This window comes from Gavia stellata, chromosome 3, assembly GCF_030936135.1.
Source record: "Gavia stellata isolate bGavSte3 chromosome 3, bGavSte3.hap2, whole genome shotgun sequence".
NCBI classification, from domain to species: domain Eukaryota; kingdom Metazoa; phylum Chordata; class Aves; order Gaviiformes; family Gaviidae; genus Gavia; species Gavia stellata.
This window is the reverse complement of record NC_082596.1, coordinates 99,631,064-99,652,408: the sequence shown is the minus strand read 5'-3', so window position 1 is coordinate 99,652,408 and position 21,345 is coordinate 99,631,064. Positions and strand designations below refer to the sequence as shown.

Sequence of the window (21,345 nt, the reverse complement as noted above, 5' to 3'; positions counted from 1 at the left end):
CTTTAAATGTCCCTTCCAACCCAAACTATTCTATGAGAATCCAGATTTCTTCCATGCAGGGACACACTATTTGTATAGAGAGAAGTAATTTTTCTTCCCATTCTTTTCCATTTTTCTTTACCCTACATCCTCTTCTCCCCCCACCCCCCCTTCATCCAGCCCTTTCTGTACTGCTGCAAGAAATGATATGCTGGTAATATCATTAGAAATGTATTCAGCACTTGAAACAGAAAAGTAGTTGTTTGCAGTTGCCTTGTCCACCACTTTTTCCATATGGCATTGGTAGTCCTGGCATGTAAAATGAAGGCCACTATATATATTCTTTGTTTGACCTTATTTAACATGTAACAAAGGTAATAGAAACCAATCATCAGCAGCTATGCTTTGACTTACTATAGAAAGTTTTTAAGTACAAAAGAAGGATGATTTTACTTTCTGGGGTAAAGCAAATAAGTGCTATCTGTATAAAAAGTGGGAATGTCTGAGGCAGGTGGCTGTGGTAGCACGTTCACTCATTCATACCTTTTCCCTCTCCTCTGTTGAAATGCAATGTGGTGCTCTGCGCTTTCCCACAAAAATTAAGCTTACTGAGTATCTGCTTTTTCATTCAATTGGCACATTCACCTTTTTATTTTCCCTTTCAGGGTCCAAACTGTCATCACAAAAAAAAGTGGAAAATAATTACAGCTGTGCCAGATGTTTATAGCAGTGACAACTGAGGCTATATATTTATATAAACTGCTGATCTTTCAGAGGTAGCTATAGAGGCTTGAAAAACCTGCAGACCCTAATCTGAAATCACTTGTTCCAGTGAGTTAGAAAAGAAAAGAAAACAAATAACTCACACATACTTAAGAGGACTAATTTCCTTCCTATCTGGAATCTGTTCATTTTTACATTGAAGCAGGAGAATTACTGAACATATTACTGTTACATTGTGCACAGAGGCACTCATAGATGTATAAATCCAATTGATGAGCACTTTAACAATTGTCCAAGAGCTGTTTTATAAGATAGTCCTATGGGAATTAATAATGCTGATGCAAAGCTAGAAAGCAGGGAAGAAAATGTCCCTCACAGAAGGAAGACAATGACCCTCACAGACTACTGACCATGTTACTTCTGTTATTTTCAATTCTGTGAAAGCAATTATGACCAGAAACCTCATTTGTGGATGGCATCCCCAATGCTGGACACTTTGCAAACACAGATATATCTCCTGCACATCACAGCTTCAAGTCTGTATGTGGGACTAGAGGCTAATAGTTTAATGGAAAAGAAAGAGGAATTATTCTGATAGCCAAAGCAGACCACCTTCAGGCTTCTTCTACCTCCCCCTGCACATTTCCAACTCAGATCACTCCTCTGGGCAATCCTGGAAGGAAAGGGTGAGGAAGGAGAGCATGGCTGTCACATCTGACTCACCAAACTCACACCCCCTCCTCAGGGCAGCCCCATCCATGCTCTTGCAGGGAACCAATTCGACTTGTCCATGGAGCTCCCCATTTTGCTGAGCTGACTGAGAAATTATCTGGGATGGTACTGACATTTAAACAAGTAACAAGTCTCTATGACCCAGTCAAGAATCACCAGACAGCATAGACAATTTTTGACATCAGTGATGCCGCTAAGCCTTTGGGTACTAAGCAGATTGTAAGCCCTCAAGATGTTTAGGCAATGCACATACAACCTTCTCACAAAATTCTCCTGAACATGCTTCTTAGCTTCTCCATTCAAAGAAGCACCCTAAGAATAATTTTCTTGTATATCTAGGTCCTTTTAGGTAATACCCAGAACTACAAAGCATTAATTTGGAACAGTATGTCACAGACTCCTTTTGGAGACTCTGTTCGCCACTCACCATCCGTCTTTCACCATTGGTTCCTCTCCACTGCTCAGCCCTCTTCATAATGTAGCTCAGCTCCTGACTGGAAATCTCCAAGTCCAATGGAACGAAGAATGCGTCTTCCTCACCATGAATGCGTCGAAATACATCCAACAGCCAACCTTCGCTATGTAGCCTAAGAATAGAAATGCCACATGTCGTTCTTCTTTGAAAGGACTCTTCATGCAAAAAAGAAAAAGGTGTCTTACCCTTTTATAGACTTCTAAAGCTTGGTTATCCCTTCATGACTATATCCTCTACCCATGAGTAAGAAGCTTCTTTCCTACAAGTTCTCCAAAACACAACCCTCCCCAACCCTCTGGTGACTTTACAATACCTGAATCAAATCACATAAACTTAAGCAGCAATTTCTTTTAATTATTTCAAGATGTTGACTTCCCCAAAAGATCCTGATCTTCCTTTCCTTCAGAAATGTCCAATGTCTGTCCTTAGCATTGGGCTGGGTAACTAGTTCCAGCACTTACATGGAGTACTTCAGTTAGGCATGAATGGAAGTCCTTCTGTGCCAGGGTTCAATAATGGACAAACCACTTCATATAGAAAGGAACTACTCACCATTTTTTTCAACCGCAAGCCTGAAGTCTATACAATCTAAACTTCTCTTGAAGTTAGAAAAGTTCATTTTGTTTGTTGGCTTTGTTTTTCTGTGACGTTTCTGTGCTGTGGTAGGGCACTGAATAAGCACTACGCAGTAAAATTCTCTACCACAAGAAAGGCTTGCTGTGTGGTATTTCTTAATGTAGGTGAAACCAAGAAATATTGTGAGGCTTTTGGAAAAGCCTGGTGTCACATTTTTAGCCTTAGATGAACTTTAAAACTTCAAAACATTGCTGTTTAATTCAAATGGAACCTCTTCAAGTTCATCTCTTTCTCATTCTACTTTTATTCCAAAACAAGGGGTTCAGAAAATAAAGATCAGAAAATCTGGAATCTCAATCTTGGATATCGAATTGAGGTCTTTCCTTTTGTATCCTGTTCCAAGCTAATACTTTATTACAATTCAGCTGTGCTTGGCACTAACCTTAGCTTTTCCATCCTTCCCAGAGACTGGCTGGGTAGTCACGAGAAGCGTGGGGATTGCTGTGTGGCACTGCAACCAGCAAAAAGCCCAGATTTCTGTGGAGCTATACAGGTCCTTCATTTCTTGGCAGGTGGGAGAGACAGCACAGGCACAACTCCTTTGAACCTCTGAACTCTCATCCTTCTTATGTACAGCAGCACTAGACGCAGTTCTTGTGGCTGATCCTTATTCTTGGGCCTTGTATTGGCATGTATGTGCTAACCAATGTGTGTGCGGGTGGAGGACAGCGGACTGTTCAAGTAAATCAGAATGAAGTTCACATTTACACTAGCTCTACCTCCCACCTTAGACTCCACGCAGTAATTGCAGAGAAGCACACTCAATAAACTGCTTAGTTCAATTTTGCCCACAACTGAGATTTAGTGTGGAACAGAAATAAGGAGATGCACCAACAGACAGTTTTTCAACTTGATCTCAGGAGCAGCTTTAGCTCTCTCTTCAAAGGGGAGTATGAACCTTAGGGTCAAGCTCTATATCCAGGACTTTCTGTGATGGAGTAGCTATTCTGCTACCAAAAACTGGCAGCCTGGCTCAACATCAGATTAGGGATTTATATCTCCTGCTTCGCTGCAAAGGCGCTCTCTGTACTTTTTTCCCCACCCTTCTTTTTTGAAACATTCCTTTTTGAAGCTGCAGCCCTAAATTTGCTGTAGTTTCCAAGATGTCATTTTGGGATTCTCTTATCAAAAGAGGAGAGCAGCTGGAAGATAACCTAATAGAGATGTAGGTAGTCCTGGGGGTATAAACAAACTGGCTACCAGGAAATAATAGAAAAACCTCTGAAATGTGAAATGCAAATCAGTGCTAAGGCAGAGCAGGATACTAAAGTATCTTAAAACACACTACAGAAGAGAAAAAATTTTAAAAATTACGAATACCCTTCATGTAGTAATTTTCCAAATTCCACAAAAGTTTGTCTCTTAATCCTTGGACCTACATTAGATGTTCTTTCGACACAATAGATACATTTTTGCAGACATTGACTCATAAATTAGAATTATCTTATGCTTCATTAAAAAACTAGCAATCAATCTGGTGGGCTTTCTGGCCTTCCACTCATCTTGAAACAATAATATTCTATGGTGTTTGTCTTCGAAATTCCAGGTCAGCAATTTAACTGAGTTGCCACTTATCTTGCTAAACAAGAAAAAGACCTAGCCGTTTATTTAAGCTCACTTAATGTAACATTCTTATTTCAAATGAAGTAAAATTTAATGCAGTTAAATTACTGTCTATTTGCTGCCATAAACATTTTCTATATGAAGATTTTAAGCACATGGTTATAAACAATATAATTAACTTTGAATTAATTAAAAATCATGAAGCCTGTCTTCCAGCTTTGTTCCTTTTGCCCAAAAGTACTCAGCCCGCTCCTCTTACCTGCTTTAATTTGTTTTCTTTGGCATGAAAACTAATAAAACACTTCTTGTATCTTAACATGGCTTCTTATAACAGTAATAATTTCTATTGCTAATGCAATGAAAAGCAAAACAAAACTCAGATGCTATTTTCTAGAGATATGAGACCCAGTGTAATACCTTACAAGTTCATTTATTTATCAGAAAGAACAGAAAACATTGAAATGATTTGCTATCCAGAGTCAGAACAAAAACCAGACTTCTCAAAAGTTTATACAAAACAAAAATTGAAGGGTAGAGTGGTTTAAAACAATTTATTACATCTTTGCTTGAGCCTCTCTCATCCTTTTTTGGAAAACAACTGTAAAAAATATAAAAATAATTTTGCTGTTAACATTGAAAAATGTAGATTTTTGAAGCTTTTCTCCAAAAAATATTTCAATACCAGGAAATTTAGACTCTTTCCAGCAGACACTTTTAGTTAAGACGGGTCTGCTTTTTCTCACAGTGCAGAAAACATTTCACCAACAAATTTCTGACTGTTTCTAATGTCTAGTGGAATTAAAATGAAGGAATTGCAACCAGCACCACTTCATTTTTCCAAAAAGTAATTAGAATATCTCTCCATGCTAGCTGTACTACAGTCTCCCAAGACACCTAAGGGGAGCCAGATTTATTGAGGTATGTTGGTTTATAAAGACACAAATAGATGCCTACTGCTGTTTATCCCCTGCCCATGATTTCATTAGCTTCCTGGTTGTTCATCAGTGCTGCCATGAAGCTTTCTAGCTGTGACAGAAACAGACACTTCCCCTACTTGCTTTGGTGGTCTGGTGGGTCCACTCTTCTAATCCCTTTTTTTTTATCCCTGCTGAACACTTCTGTTAAATGGCAAATTGCTGAGTAATTCTAACCAATGGCACCAACTCCACCATCCAACAGCCAAAGTCTTCCCTGTGGACTGATGTCTTAGGACACAGAAGACATCCCTCAATATTTATACTGGTTTACCTTACAAGAGAAAGATATGATGGATGCCTGTGTAAAAAATATGTTTTCTGAGCCAAGCAACATTACATTTGAGTATCTTTGATATATAACACCTGAGAAATATTCACACAAAGGGATACTATTGCCTTGGTTATAACACTATTTTCTCTTGAAAACAAATGCTGTTATATCAATATTCAGGAAACAAATGTTGTGAATTGCAAAGATGGTTTCCTTAAAAGCATTTTAAAATGTTTTAATACTATCATTAGTGGACTGACAGTGTGCTGCTCTAGAGTCCTAGCCAGGTCCAAGGTTCCCACTGTGTTGGGCTGTGGACATACAAGGAAGAGAAAGTTGACCCAATTTCAGAAGCTCATAGTATAACTTTACTCTGCACAGTCTCCAGTATTCAAAATGACTCTTCTTGTTATCAAGCAAAGAACTTCAAAGACTTTATGCACTGTAACAGATTTTGTTATCTTCCCTTTGCTTTTGTATTTTGCTATGAATCATTTTTAAAATGTGTCGTACTAAGACAACTTTTTTCCCCTAGTAACATTCTCCCCCCACCCCTTTATTGGAAAACATTATGGGAAAATTGATCCAGAAGGAAAGGAACCTTTGATGATCTTGCACCTGTTCCCCAGACAATGAAGATGTTGGTAATATTCTCATAAAAACCTGCCTTACAAATGTTTTAATTTAAATTAATTTTCCTGAGTAATAAACGACAGCAGCTAAAACTTATGAAGCTATTCAAAACTATTAAGTCAATGATTAAGAAGGCATTAACTTCTCAAAAACTAATTAACTAGACTACCAGTACATTGGAGTTGTGTACAGCTTCCAGGAATGTGGGAGCTTTGAAATACCTTGCAGAAGTTTAGATTGCCATTTATCTTTTTCTGCCTGCTGCAACAGAGTTTGTGGAAAGGAGACAGAGGGATGATTCTGTCAGATGGAGGGTGTATACTGAGCTTTTCTGTTATCACCCCTGCCTGCATCTCGCCTTTGTGTACCGGCTTTTATTGGTGCTTGCCAGCACTCAATGTTCATCACTGGGTGAATCGAGGGCCAGCACAAAATTCATACTGCATTACAGATGAGTCACTCAGAAAAAAGAAAATGCACTTTTTCATTCAACATATTAGACAATTTATCTCATTCATTTTCACATGTCCCTATAGACTATACAGCTGATGGTGCCTGCTAGAAAGGTGGCAAGAAAGGTAGTTGGTCAAATTTCATCATGAACTGAATATTGATAGTGGGGCTAAAGTCATGGAAAAATTATTTGGATTAAGTCATGTCATGCAGTGGGTTAAAGCCTCAGTCACATCAAGTAAAAAATCCTGTATCATCAAAAGGCTGTAAGACTCTGAGGGCCACTGCAGACTCAGAGAGACTTTGCACCATATGCAGCTTTCTGAATTTTCCCCTATTTCTCACAAAACCCCTGCTTGGAAGACTAAAGAGAGCATCTTCCAAAGTACCTAAATAAAAGGTACACACACTTTAGAGCTTAAACCCTTGACGCAAACACCATTGTCTGAAGCCAAAGGAATAGAGGGTCCTAGACTCTGTGAAAAATCATATCAATTGTGTTCCTGTTGAGGAAATAAGTGGCTCCCTCTCTGACTCGCTGTGCCCACAAAATACCAGTGCATTAAAAGTTAAGCAGGAGCTAACTCCTCCTCGATTGTCTGTGATTCTGGGCTCTGGATATGTGACATTGATAATGTCTTTTCTGATGTCACCTTATTTTATCTTACAGGAGAAGGGGCTTGAGCCTAAGCTCCTAAGGGAATAATAAGATAAAGAGACATACCTTAAAAAGTACAGGTACAACACTGTCGATGAGGTGATGAACAGGATTGTATAAAGCATCACAGTGATTAAGGCACCAGGAACCCCTGACTCCTCTGCTCTTAGAAAGACCCAGTAGAGCTTTGCAGCATCAGCAATGGGTTTATCGACACTGTTCCCAAGTCGCTGTCAAGGGGGGGAAAAATCAACATAAGAAAATGCCAGACCTGAGTAGACTATTTACCTATAGAACCCGAATTTTTTTATAGGAAGGATTTAACTGTAATTTGTGGGGCACATAGCTTGAAACTTAGAAGTCTGCTACACAGAATTTGAAATTAACCATGAGATAGATATGAAACAAACTATTTTCTGGCTTATTTTAGTACAATTAAAATCTAACCTATAGAGGCGGCTTATTGAACAAAACCCAGGTCACACTGACAATACTCAATGTGACCTCTGTTAGCATATTTCAGGAGAAGTGGAAGGGGAAGAAGGCTGAAATTTTACTTTATTTAAATTACCAGAGATGCATAATATTGAATGATTTACGCTGCAGTTTTTAGGAGTGCTGAGTGAGCAGAAGACACTTGTGCCAGTGCATAATTCCAAACTGACCAGTCTAAAAATGACTTGCCCTTGTCACAAGAAAGATGCTGGTTCCTACCAGACTGAGCAAGTTACATTATTTTGAAGATGTGCACTTTAGAGGGTGTATACACATCAATTCCTGATTTCAGATTGAGTCAGTGTTTGGTGCTACCACTGGAAAACAAAAGTAACCATCATGTTATCTGAAATGCCAAATGGAAGTATCAGGGCATATGCATGTGTTGCTAGCTGACACCTAGGATAGCTTTTCCACTAGCCTTGCAAACAAACGCATCAGTCAAAGAAGGTAGTGGATTTACAAAGCTTCACTGAGACCCAATGAGGTGAGAAAAATGGAGAAAGCAACTACAAGTAGATCAACAGTGGACACCAGCAGGGTTTTGTTAAGTTTTGCCCAAAGGGGTTGACCTTTTTTCAGTGCAAAAGAGACAAGTTCCCCCTTCTGAAGCAGTATTTTAATTTATGTACATACATTATCAAGTCTGTCTGCAACATTTTAAGTCAGAAAATCAGATATTCCCTTCACCCCCCACTCCTAGTGTCCAGTCAGTCCAGTTTGGGAAGCCACAAAGAACAGCCTGGAACACTGAATAACCAACAAAACATCAGCATTATTTTATGATATAGATCTCACTTAATTTCTTTCTTTCCTGAGAAGAAATAGAGACACAATGAGACCAATACCTCTGAATAGATCTGACTGTACCGTACTTCCACTGCCGTGGTGGAATTAAAGGTACTTCTTAACTGTACAAAGTAGCAGTCGTAAGTTGTATCATTAATTGCTTCTCCAAAGGTACATGACTGTCATATATCCTACGTAGATATGCTATTAATAGTTTGTGTTCGACTGCTCTATAAACAAATAAACATGCATAACTATTTTCATTCTCCTGAAGATGAAACAAATCTTTAGCATACTAAATATTGGTAAGGAATTAATATTCATAGAACAAAAATAGTAATTCATACTAAATATTGGTAAGGAATTAATATTCATAGAACAAAAATAGCAATTTAATTGGGGATAAGGTGGTTTGTGTATTCTGCAAAGATTCACAAAGAATCCTGAAGGTTTCATAGCACTCTATGTTTCGTTATACTTTCAGTAAAACATGGAAAAAGATTTTCCAAAAATCTATTATTTTCCTTTTTTCCCCATATCTAGTTCTTAAAAACTAGCTACTGTATTGACATATTATTGCCCTCTGCTGGATCGCTTTAGAAGAATTCAGCTATATATCATGGGTCTTCTGCTGCTCAGAGATAAAATAAATTCCTCTCTTCACTTTTTTCTTTTTAAAGTGACACAATGACAGCCATATCCATATTAAATCATGTTAACACATTTTGCAAGGATATGAAACTGCACCACCAAAAAATCCAGTATTTATCATCGAGAGAGAGAGTCTGTGACCTTTAGGCTTCAAGAAGCCTGCACCTTCCTAAGCAACTTGCCTGAACTAATCCTTAAGAAGAGTCAAAAACGTCTCCCCATTTTTTTCTACCTTTGCACTGACATGTGTAATAAAGACAATTACAAGTCCAATGATGAGCTGTACAAGGACTGAGATTCTCGAGTATATTTCTGTTCTCTCTCCACCCTTTGCAACGCTGCCAGGTTTCTGTAATGGAAATTACAAGTCCCAGGAGAGTGGTAATGGCATATAAAGACTAGTCACTAATTCAGATCTGCCCGTATTCTTTACAAAAAAGTTAAAATACATTATCTCCTGGTTCTGTTCTACCTCCCTGTTCTAGCCTCTCTTCTTGCAGAAAAAAAAGCTGTCTACGAAGGAAAATCCTCTGCACAGCCGTCACGTCCTGACATCCCTCCAGAGAGGCAAAAATCTGAATGGCAAATAAGAATAAATTTCTCTCTTATCCAAGCAGTTCTTTCTGGCAAGGCAAAAATGGCATGGGGGAAGTGTCTCTCTCTATCCATTTTTTCTAATGAAGAGATTGTGTCAATCCTTCTATGGTCTTCAAAGACATGATCCAAGAAAGGTGTCTTCATTTTAAATTGTTTCAATAATATCTGTCAATATCTGTCTTAAGTACTTATCACACCACAGAGAGATGGTCATGTGAGCACTTTGCAGTCTCCAATGTTTTTTATGATGACATGTATCCATGTGGCTAAAAAGGTGTTATTCTCTGCATTGTACAAGCTATAGAGAGACCAAGTGAGTGGGTCCCGGGAAAGCTCTGGCAGAACTGGAACTAGAACTGCATTCTCCCTAGTCATAGGAAAGTTTCCTACCCCTGGAACATCCTTCTACAAGCTGATAATAAATCAAGCCTGGAATCACACATTTGACAGAATATCTTGAACTATGAGTTGAAACCCCCCAAACATGCAACTGGCTCTCTAGTCTTCCCTTAATAATAAAAAAAATTAGTTAGTAAAGAGAGAAGCCTTTGTCTCCAGGGCTATATGTCATCTTTCATAAGTTTTAAGGCCATTTAGGATACTAAAATACATTCTAGCACTAAAATAACTCATATTACCACAATACAACATTTTTTTAAAATGTTTGATCTAAAATAGATTGGCAAGTAAAGCTGAAATAGCTGCTGAAAGAATGCCAGGAGAAAAAAAAATTACAAATGCAATAACGAAAACACATGTAAGAGATATAGTTCCTTTTTGGAAAGAATACACACAGTATATTGTGTAATATTTGAACAAATGAGTTTCTACCAACGATAATCTTGGCGAGTAAAATTGCCAAATTTTCAGTATGAAGTACAGAGAGAGGTGTGCTTTTTTAATGCTGTAATGAAAAACTTAGTTACTTTATTCATATCTCACATTTCCCTCTGACCAAGCAAAGAAGCCCTATTTGAAATTGATAATTAATCTAGTTAGAACTGAACACAATTCCACTGAAGTCAATGGCAATGATTTTCTCAATGCAAGCGTGGAAAAGACAAGGCAGACTTCAGCCTTTCTTCCAGTTGATATGCATACACCAGAATTGGGGGGGAAGCCTGGATTTTGGGGAAATACCCCTTTTTCTCCTAAGGAAAAAATTAATCATCAGAATAATTACAATTAAAATTCAATTCTGTGCATGGTTTACACCACAAAATTTAAAAAAAAAAAAAAAAAAAAGGCAGGCTGTTGAAGTGAAAACTACAGTGTGTTGCCACATGCTTAAAATATTGCAATTACCTCCCAAGCAAGCTCCAATTAAATTTCTTGAACAGCTGAATTTTAATTTCAAAACCACTGCAATGGAAAACAGCATGTAAACTGTGGAAAATCACGTTTTTAACAGGACTTCTTAAAAGCAGAGCACAGGTTAATGGATGTGAAAATCTGATCCACAACAAGGACTGTGGATTACTGCTTGATCTGGAGCGAGCAACAGAAACAAAGATATCTTTGAAAGGCAGACAAGGGCAGAAGAACAGCAATAGCATACCCCCAGAAAAGCTTGCAGCGCCCTGTGCCCATCAAAAGGACCCTGTGTCACCTCCACAGTGAAAGCCAAATCTGAAAGGCGTGTTCTGGGAGACTGGCCGTTACCTCGGATGTGATAAAAGCCCCCGGCCACCAAAGTACGTATGGGCTACGCAGCGCATGCGTAGGCACAGGTAGAGTTGGGAGATTTGCTCTCATAATTTTACATGTGGTGAAGCTGTTTCCTTAAAGATGTCTGTCTTTCAATCTCACAAGTCTTTTTAGGTGTGCCAGCAACTTATATTAACGACGTTGCACGTCAGAGAAGTGCACATTAACCTCTCTTTGGTTTTGCTATTTTTCCAGTTTGTCTGTTTCAGTGCTTAGAAAAATCTGAAGCGCTAATAATCAGGACTGCTCATTAACCCATCTCCATTAACATCCAAAATTGCAGTAATCCTTTTCAAAGCAGATGCAATCATTCCAGTGGTGGATTTACTTTCTTATCTCCATATATAGCTTGTACAGTGCTCTTAATTTTATACAGAGCACAGTGACTCCATTAGATGGGAATTTTGTTAATAAAAAGGTAATGTATAACATTATTATTTAATTTCTTTTTAACTTTCATGTTTCATCGCCAGGGGTGGAATTTCATATCTTTCAGTGATTCACTGAATAAAACAAACTTCTACATCAAGGTCTCATGTCCAAGTTATTTTAAGTGACTTACCCCCAGGACTGAATCCACTACGAACACTGCCAAGGGGTTTAGCACTGTCCAGAGTCCCAGAGCTATGATAAACTTTGACAAGAAGGAAGGGAATGAGTCAAACAGCTGCTGACAGCCCCATCTGATCAGGACCATAAGAAGCAGCCCTGCATTCAAGGTTAGGGGTCCCACCACAACCATGACCAACTCTTCACCGGTCTGCAGCAAGGAGTTCTGGTAGCACAGTTCAACAGTGTGAGGGAAAAACTGGAATCTGTAAATAAGCAAAAGGAGAGAGTTTGTCTGTGCTCCTAGGCAAAACATTAAAAAAACATAGAATAATGCATACAGCACGTTGCGTTGTAAAGTTGCATCCCTATTTTGTTCACAATCCTCTGACCAAAAACTGTATGAAGCCACTCAAAAAAATAAGAATTTTCTCCTGCCCCCACGTCCTTTGATCCCCTCTGACTCTCAGTTCAGTGGATGGACAAACAAGCCCTTGGACGGTGCAGGCAGGGCTATAGGAAGACGTTAGCTCCCAGAAGCACCAAAGCGAGCACAGGCCCCAGGAGCTCACCCCTCTCTGCATACTGCAGCACCTCTGGACACTGCACAAAGCAGAAAAGGTGTCAAGGAAGACATCCCTAAAGTGACTGAAAAAGTCCCTCTTCCCACCGTGGGATGGTGGGATTTGAAAAGCTCGCACAACGAGCAAATCTGCTGGCACTGCAGGAGACAGCAACTGCGTGGTATTGTGAGATACATAGAGATGCTGAAATCTAAGGTAAAAATTTCAAGTCAATCAAAGCGGCTTAAATTTTGCTCCTGAGCAAAGGTGAAGTGGTTTGATTCTCACTTTGGTCCCGACTCATGAGTGCTACCCCTGTATTTGGTGGGACTAGAGAGCGCTCAACTCGGTCCCTTCTGCAGGCACACAGCTACAGATTTGGATGCTGATCCAGGGCGTCTTGGCTTGCAAACATTATCCTTTATCTAGCTGACTGCCTGGGACAGCTGTGATTAGTGGCTTCGAACATGACCACCTCTCTCTCACACGTTGCTTCCTTCTGTTGTGTTTCCTTTGCTTTCACAGACTCTTGATGCTTGGCCTCCCAAAAGTTTTAATGCCAGCTGGCTGAGCCAGCCTGGTCTGTGCAAGGCCAGAAGCAAGAGATGGCTGGCTTTGCATTAAGATCTAAAAGACCACCTTAACAATACCCAGCACTGTTCAGAGTCTGCTCAGACACCCTGTTCAAATTTTAGCCAATAATCCTAGTATCACAGCAGACAAAGGTCACAGTGTTGCGTGTTATGGGCTCCTACTGACTGATTCAGGTTTGCATGATGCTTTCAAGTGAAGAAAAGAAAAAAAAAGTTTCTATTGGAGAAATCTTCGCTTCCCTAAGCATGACTGATCTTTTTTGCTCTGTAAAGCCATTCTCTACCCCACAGCAACATATGGAGAAACAGGTAAATATCACCTTGTGGACTTGTTCACTATACTTTGTTTTTTTTCACATCAAGTAATGACAAGTAATGGTTTTCCTGGAACTCTCTAGAGAGCGCTGATTCCTGAGCTAAAGTCAATGTATCATATAGTTAAAATATGTCAACCCATTGTAGTCCTCACAGTAAAATTTATATATCAAAGTTAAAGTCTTCAAAGTATTTTACTCATAGATCACTTTGGTAACATCAAAAATGATTTAAATGCTTCTTCAGTTTTGTGCACTTCTTAGGCATTTTGAAACGCTCGATCCGAAATGATAAACGATTCTTGTGGAAGATACATAACCTGCTGGGTATCTCAGAGGGGGACGGGTAGACATGACACAAGATGCACAAATGGACACATCCTGTTCTGGGTTGAAAATTTACATTATTAACACCCTCACCTGTCTGTTAGGGTCACATTTACATATGAGATCATCTGGAGTCTGGATGTGGTCCTTGTTCTCCTAGTCTCTGCAGAGGCCCCTATCAGGGCTTGCATGCAGAGCCCTTAGCACGAGTCTTGGTCATCAGTCCTGTTTGTAGCGCGAAGGAACCGCTTTGAATCAAGATATTTGTAGAAATACTCCCAACAGAGAAAGAAGGCAGCGGGACTTACTTTGTAACAGGAACCGAGATGGTCTGAAGGAAGAGCCATTGGCTTAAATAATGCAGGTAAAGTCTCACGAACCAAAGCAAAACTACCAGCAGCATGAGCAGCCAGAAGTTCGCGGAGCGCCAGCGTGCGGCTCCCAGCTCTGAGAAGGCTGCGTACACCACGAAATGGAAACGCTCAACAACCCGCCTGGACAGTTTCACTTCAGCAGCAGAAGAGCAGCTGGAAATATATGGAAATAAAACAAAGAGTCATTTGGAAAAACATACAAGAAATAGCAGCCCCTAAAACACTGTAGAGTCCTGCTATACAGATAAATGTGGCACACACTCTGATCGTAACTTTTGATTGACCGATGCATCTGACAGGAAAAAAAGGAACAGTTTTTTCCATCACAGTCTGGATGATAGGTGGCTTCCTCCCAGAAATCATGCTGCTATTTTTGTAAAGAAAACAACAAATCACATTTAAAACAAAGTTTTTAAAAGTCTTTTCCTTTCATTTTGATTTTAATTTTCTCACAAATTGCTCTCTGAGGAACACTTTATCACTTATTTTCCTTCTGAGAAAATGGTAAAAGAACTTGTCGTATTTGTACTGAAAAAGTACTCATTTTATTGAAAAACGTGAACAGCTTTTTGGCATTTGGGTAAGAGAACTTCAGTCAAATATTTCAGTACACAATGTGGCCTAGAACTTCTCTTTAAACTAGTTTCAAGAGAAAGAGAAAATAGAAAGGAACTTGTGCTGTACAGTATTCTGCTACCGAGTGTGGTGTGATTTGCCCTTTAAGCTAATTACTATACTGCTTCAAAGGAGGGGGGAAAAAAAAAAAGAAATGAGATGCAGAGATGCAGCCTTGGCATTCTGTTTCCAAGAAACTGGGGTCTCTCAGCTGATTCAAAGCTGAAAAGACAGTAGCTTCTTTGACCTTTTGAAACTTCTAAGTGCTATGCTTATTTCCACTGATTTAAATGACTAAGCAGCGGAGATGCACAACTCTAGGACTAAATATGATGTCATCATGCTCAAACTGTTATTTATATCGATTAAGGCTTCTGAAAGTTCAGAAATATAAAGATCTTTTTGTGGAAGAAAACATGCTGGCTTTTTAAAGTGTAGCATATGACCGGAGAAGAAGTGACAGCAATAGTTGCACTGTATTTCATACTCTTTTAAAGCATTTTCCTGCCTACACATATGGATTTCTTAAATAGCTGTGTACATTTCTTTCTCCAGCAGTCACAAAGAGAACTGCAAATAGCAATGGAGAAACTTAAAAGGATTCTGCATTTGGTCTACATTTGAATGAGCAGGAGAAATAAAAATCCCAAACTTGCCAGCCATAAGTCTGGATTTTGGGACCAGTCTTGGCACCACATTACTCCTGACCTTCAGTGTTGAGCAGGATGCACGTGTAGGAGAACACATGCTGTCAGCCAGCCCCTCTTCGCATGAGAAGGCTCAAGTTTTAGTTACCTGGTTGGCTGAATAACAGGAGAAGTTGTCAGGGACACACCACAAAAAATAGATTTTTGGGTCACTAAGAAGGCCTCAGGTACAAATCACCAAAATTTCTCACAGAAGTATCTGTTGGGCTGAGACAGGTGATCCTTGCAGTGACTATAGGTTGATCTGTCAGGGGTTTTGAAGGGCTTTTTGAGATACTGCAGTCCACTTTGCTTATATTCTAATTGGTCACAAAGTCCTGCTTTACAGACTTAAGGCCACATCATGAATCACCTTCCTCATATTGTAATTATTTACCCACAGCAGCCTACAGGAACATCACAACACATTTCATTAACATTATGAAATCATAGTCTAGGCTTGTGTGAGAAAGAGACAAAGAAAAATGTAAAATAAGAAATATAATTGACTGTGCTATTATACTACAAAAACCATGGCATTCTAGATGTTCTGAACTCTGAAGCTAGATTGTACTACATTTCCTTTCATATAAAGAAATTTTTGTCATCTTTAATAATTTCCATCAAAGCCTACTCTTAAGGCATTCACTCCTTGAGGAGAGTTAATAGGGCAGGATTAGCCACGCAGTTATTTTGGTTATACCAAATTGTTGTTTGTGCAAAAAAAGGAAAAAGACAAAAAAAAAGAAAAGAAAAAATACTATCTTGGCTCATAATACTCTTCTCATCCTTCATCAAACAAGCAGAATTACATAGATATCCCACCCAGCCTCACCCGTGTCAGCAATCCACATCCTATAGGGATCACTGTCAATCTTTGCCTCTGTGCCAAGAGCATAAGTAACCGTGTATTTTTCACAAAAATCTGGGTTGAGATCACGTCCTCATTTCATGTAAGAGTCATTTACTACTAGATTATTTGGGCTCAGTTTACTAAATGAAGCTACCTGCGAACAAAAAACTCCAGTGAAATGTTCAATATACCACCTGTAAAATGTTTCAAGACATAAATCCTTCCTCCAACCCAACACACAGGTTGAGAAGGAGGGTGCACAGCTCAGAGTCCTCTTTCATTCACAGCTGTCCTGGAGCACCAGAAACACTGAGAAACATAAGTGACGAAAACGCTGGGTTGGGAAGGTGAGGTAGCTTCTTCCTTACGGAGGCAGAATTCTGGTGGTGTAATCAGCACTTTCACAGGAGTTTCATGAATACACTTACTCCAGCTCTGTAACTCATTGTGTGGAAGCTGCTTGCATAAGCACAGTGAGCACAAAGTGGGGCTATTGAACTTCCCTAAGATTTATGCAGCAATGAAAATATTCAACCTGTGCCTTCATTGCTCCTCAGTCTACTCCCACTTTCAGGAGGTCAAAATAGAGCTAATGCCCCCACCTGTGAGCTAACAAGAAAGTCGCAATTTTTAGGACGTGAAGATGAAAAAGAGAGGAACGGAGGTCTGTGCATTGTCATCCCTGCTGAGACGCTGGCTCTCTCAGCCACGGGGATCCACCTACTCAACAAACTTACAAAGTAAAGTAGAGAAATTCAGAGCACGTTTGCTATTATCAAACCCTAGACACCTTCCACTGGCAATGACCCCACTTAAAACAGCAGGGCAACGTCTGTGATCTCTTTACTTTGGTGCACCTTTCCCCTGAAAAAAGCAATAGCAGCCCAGAAACACCACAGAAAGCCAACCTTGCTGGAAGTCAAAGAAATCAAGATAAATATATCCATTAGGTAAAACCAAACAATGTTCAATTTAGCTTTTGAAGAACCATTTTTTTCTTTAAAAGACTTTGTGATTTTCATCACACACCTTTGACCATCATTTCCAGCTTTTAAATGGAAATTAAAGTCCTCCTTACTGTTTAACTTGTCAGACAGTCCAGATTCTGAGTGTCATTTCTGTGCTAGCTTGTACTTCCCTGTGATTGTGTAACACCTTGACACAAACATCATCAACCAGTGGTAGAAATTGATGGAAGATATAGCATAACCAGTGACTCAGTGAAGGTCCCAACCCACAACTGGAATCTCTTCATTTACTTTAAAAGAAATTCAGTGGGCCCCAACTTACTACTTGTAAGTTACAGCAAACTGTTCCTGAGTACTCATTAATCATGGTACAAGGCTGTTTACTGGTTGTCACTTCAAAACGCTGGGCTTAAATGATATCTCTTATTGACTTTTTTGAAGAATGAAGAAGGGAGGAGGCAGAAACACGAAATGAAATGCACCAAACAAGTGGAAACAGCCCCTTTAAATATTTTTAACTGGTGTTACTAGTGAAAGCTCGTGGGTGGAGTGACAGTGCTGGCAGATACAGTTTTCAAAAGAGATTTATATAAAGTTGCTCTAGGGCAGAGAGCATGAGTATTACCTTTCAAAAACAAATCAACCCCTCCACCCACAAAACCCCCAAATCTCAACCCTTGGGTGAAAACTATATAAAGCTCCAAATGAGAAGCCACTTGAGCAATGGATTTATCCATGATTCCTTGGATTACTGGTAAGTAATTTGGCTGAATGTTTCTGTTCTAGGGCATTAGTTTTGCATTTTTCTTTGCAAAATGCTGCAGTAACAAATAGCAGAGACTGAATTACCATAAAAGCAGGTCAATTATTTCAATGGAAATTGTTCAGAAGGAAAGAAACGATGCACAGATTCTCTTAAGCTACACTTGATGATGATGACAGAAAAGTAATGGCTGATAGAAGGCAGTGTGTACTGTTGGGTGACAGCTTTGCTGCTGACAAACTATGGCGAACATTTGTATAATGCACTCCAAGACTGGCACTTACAGCTGATGTAGCTGGGTAGATTCTCAGCCGATGCAACCTTGCTTGTTCCAGAGCTACACTGGTGTATACTAGCTGAGGTATTCAGGATCTAGTCCTGAATGTATCTATTATTTACATTGCATAAAACAAGGCAAAATAAATATTTTATGCTACCCATACAGCCAGAGAAGATTTAAAGAGCAAATGCAGACATGAATGACTTTATGCAAATTACTTTCAGGGAATCAAAGTCCTCACAGCCCAAGAATCTGTGCAACGTATTTACTCAGTTCACAAATAAACAAGACCCCCTCTCCATCATCACCATAAACATAAATTTAAACTTAGCCATAAAGTCCTTTATGGCTTATCAACAGTAACGAAGATGCAGGAAATGCTGCCCAGTGTTACTACAATGAAATGCTATCACTTCCAGTGGAAAAGCACACCTGTATCTGAAGGTACAGCTAAAAATAATACGCTAATACATGTAGCCCTTAAAATGGAAACCAGTTAACAGTACCACTGATGAAGCATGAGGCAGAATGGAATCTGATTCATTCCACTGTGCACAACAAAAATATATATAAAACATTTAATTTTATTATCATTAGGAGGATTTTATTATTATTCCTTCTGCATAATATTTTTCCTTTATAGAACTCACATTGCATTGCAAAGAGATTGTCTTTATCCCAGGCTGTATGGTGATGATATAAATGACTTTGCCCAATAAGCCAACGGCAGAGCTGTGAACTGAGCTCTGCTGAGTTACAGTCCATTATTCTATCCACTGGATTCCTAATAATATATTACTTTTTTGTTTATTTGTATGCAAAATAAATATAACCACGGAGAACATTTGCTAAGGATGAAGACACTGCTTTTTCTCATCTCTTTCTAGGACACACATATGCTTCATATTCTTCAGTTTGCAAGCACCAAGAAACCGGGTACCACAAAGAGTTCCAGGGGCTGTCTGCTGTAAGAGTGGTGGCAAAAGACCTGAGGGGACATTAGGCAATTCCTTAAGATACAAATGCTCATAGGAGAATTTGTTCTACAGCTTGCTGAAAAATCCAAAATCACGGTACAGAAGAAATGCTGGAAATCACAACAGGTTTATTTTCCAGGTGCACCTGTGGCGGAAAAAAGAAACTGCCAGAGGCATGCAAAATCCAAAAACTCTGAAGGAAGGCTTTAGGAATTAAACACCCTTGCAAAGCAGGAAAAATAGTCAGCCAATAACTGCAATAATTGTTTTGGGTTGCTGCAAAGAACATGACACAGGTATGTGAGTGCACCTGGCAACACCCATGCTGCCTCACCAAGCTGGGGAGGAGGAAGGCGATGGCGGTCAAGTTCCTCCCAAGGTCCAGGTTGTGCCAGCTCACAAGGAGATGGCCAGCAGGCAGCAAGCCCTGGCTCAGCAACAGCCCAGGTGCGTTTGCATCACGTGCATAGCCAGGAGCCAGAACAAACACATCAGTTGAACTTTTCCCACAATCCACTCACGCCAAGAAGCTCACGGGGATATACACTGGCACAGCTATTGCCTTGGAGGGACCGCTGTGTTCTTCCATACTGGGGGATGGACACTGTGGGTCAGTGGGCCAAGAGACGTTCGTTAAAGAGGAAGGGAAGGACATGCTGACAGCTTGATATTCCTCTGGATACATCTGTGCTAGCCCCAAAATGGTGGACGCTCAGCTCTCACTATAAGAGAGTTTATGACAACAGAAAAGTGGCAAACAACAGCAGATTCCTGTCCTCATCAGTCCCTTTACCCAACAGTGTAAGGCTGGCAGGCGAGCCTACCTTCTGCCTTTATCTAGCTAAGAATTTCCTGAGGGAATTAACCAAGAAATTCACAAGACGAGATTTCTTACCAAGCTGGGGAAGGAAGCATAGGAGGAAGGAGGAATCACAAAATTTAAGCAGAGTGGCAATAGTGCTGGAAGACAGTGAGGTTCTTTGCAGAGAGCTGGCAGAGCTTTGCACATTTCAGCTTTGAGCAGCATCTGACAATGACAAAGCAAAAATGACAAAAAACAAGTTATTATCGTCACGGCTGCAGTTTAGGTAGGCAACTAAAACTTTGCCTATTTCATGCTTAACTGCATTTTCAAGAGCCTATCGGCTTGGCAAAAGAGTCTGGAAATCTTACAAGAACAGACTTTGTTAAAATATTCCAGTCTGTCTGGTTCCAGCTCTGGACTGGAACAAACATAAAACGAGGAAATTCGAGTGTAGCTTTCAGAACTTTTAAGAAGCTCTGGTTTATATTTCATTCTAGAAAGGAACAAAAGGCAGCAGACAGTCTCTGTTATTCATCCTCATGACATGACTAGGCCAGTCAAGAAGCAAAAGAAAGCATGTAACTCCTCCCCTACTCCTTGCCCTCTGACTGCTTTAAGTAAATAAGACGACAATGAATGAATGAGGAAAAGACACAACCCATAGCGGGGAGGATGCAAGAGGTATCGATCTCACAAACACAGCACAATCTGTAAAGCTGTTCTACCAGTAAGCAAGCACAAATGCTCAACCTTGTGCATGAGCAATAAAACAAAGAGTTTAGGGCCTGGAGAAGAACCCTACAGGGCAACCAGAGTAATAAATACACCTTCAAGCTCATCTCAGTTACAAAGAAAATAAAAACTAAAGGAGGAGAGATGTTAGGCCTAAAAGATCTATAGAAGTTCAGGAGAATCAAGATAAAAACCTTTACATTCATGTTAATAGTAACAGTGTACCCTACCCAGAAGAAAAGGAATACATATATATATGTAGGTAGTACTCCTGCTTAAGCTAAGAGAGTCCCCTGTACCTGATGTGTGGAACCGTTTCTACCTTGACACAGAAAACATCCCCAAGGACATTTGCTCTGTCTGGAGGAAAAACGTAATCCTCCTCCTGACCAAATATATATCTAATTCTGAGAGCCACTAAACACTCAAACACCATCTGTGAGCTGTGCATTCATCTGTAACACACCAATTTAGCTGGCAGGCCACTGGGAAACAAGACTCTGAAGTTGCCAAGTTAAAATGGCAATCCAGCACCAGCCGAAACTCTACCAAGCAAACCGGTGAGGTCTCCAGTGAACGCCGTAGCAGAGAGCAATGAAGCTTCAAA

General features: G+C 39.8%; 1 protein-coding gene across 1 annotated transcript in view; it reads right to left on the bottom strand.

The window, feature by feature from the left end:
• Positions 1 to 21,345, bottom strand: part of LOC104261486 (uncharacterized) — a gene marked incomplete at its 5' end in the record, with an annotated part of 147,750 nt that overhangs the window by 30,204 nt on the left and 96,201 nt on the right. Inside the window, 4 exons of the mRNA XM_059815665.1 lie at positions 1,862 to 2,021; positions 7,167 to 7,330; positions 11,902 to 12,154; positions 13,994 to 14,212. Coding sequence (XP_059671648.1) covers positions 1,862 to 2,021; positions 7,167 to 7,330; positions 11,902 to 12,154; positions 13,994 to 14,212 — 796 coding nt within the window. The remainder of the gene's footprint in view (positions 1 to 1,861; positions 2,022 to 7,166; positions 7,331 to 11,901; positions 12,155 to 13,993; positions 14,213 to 21,345) is intronic.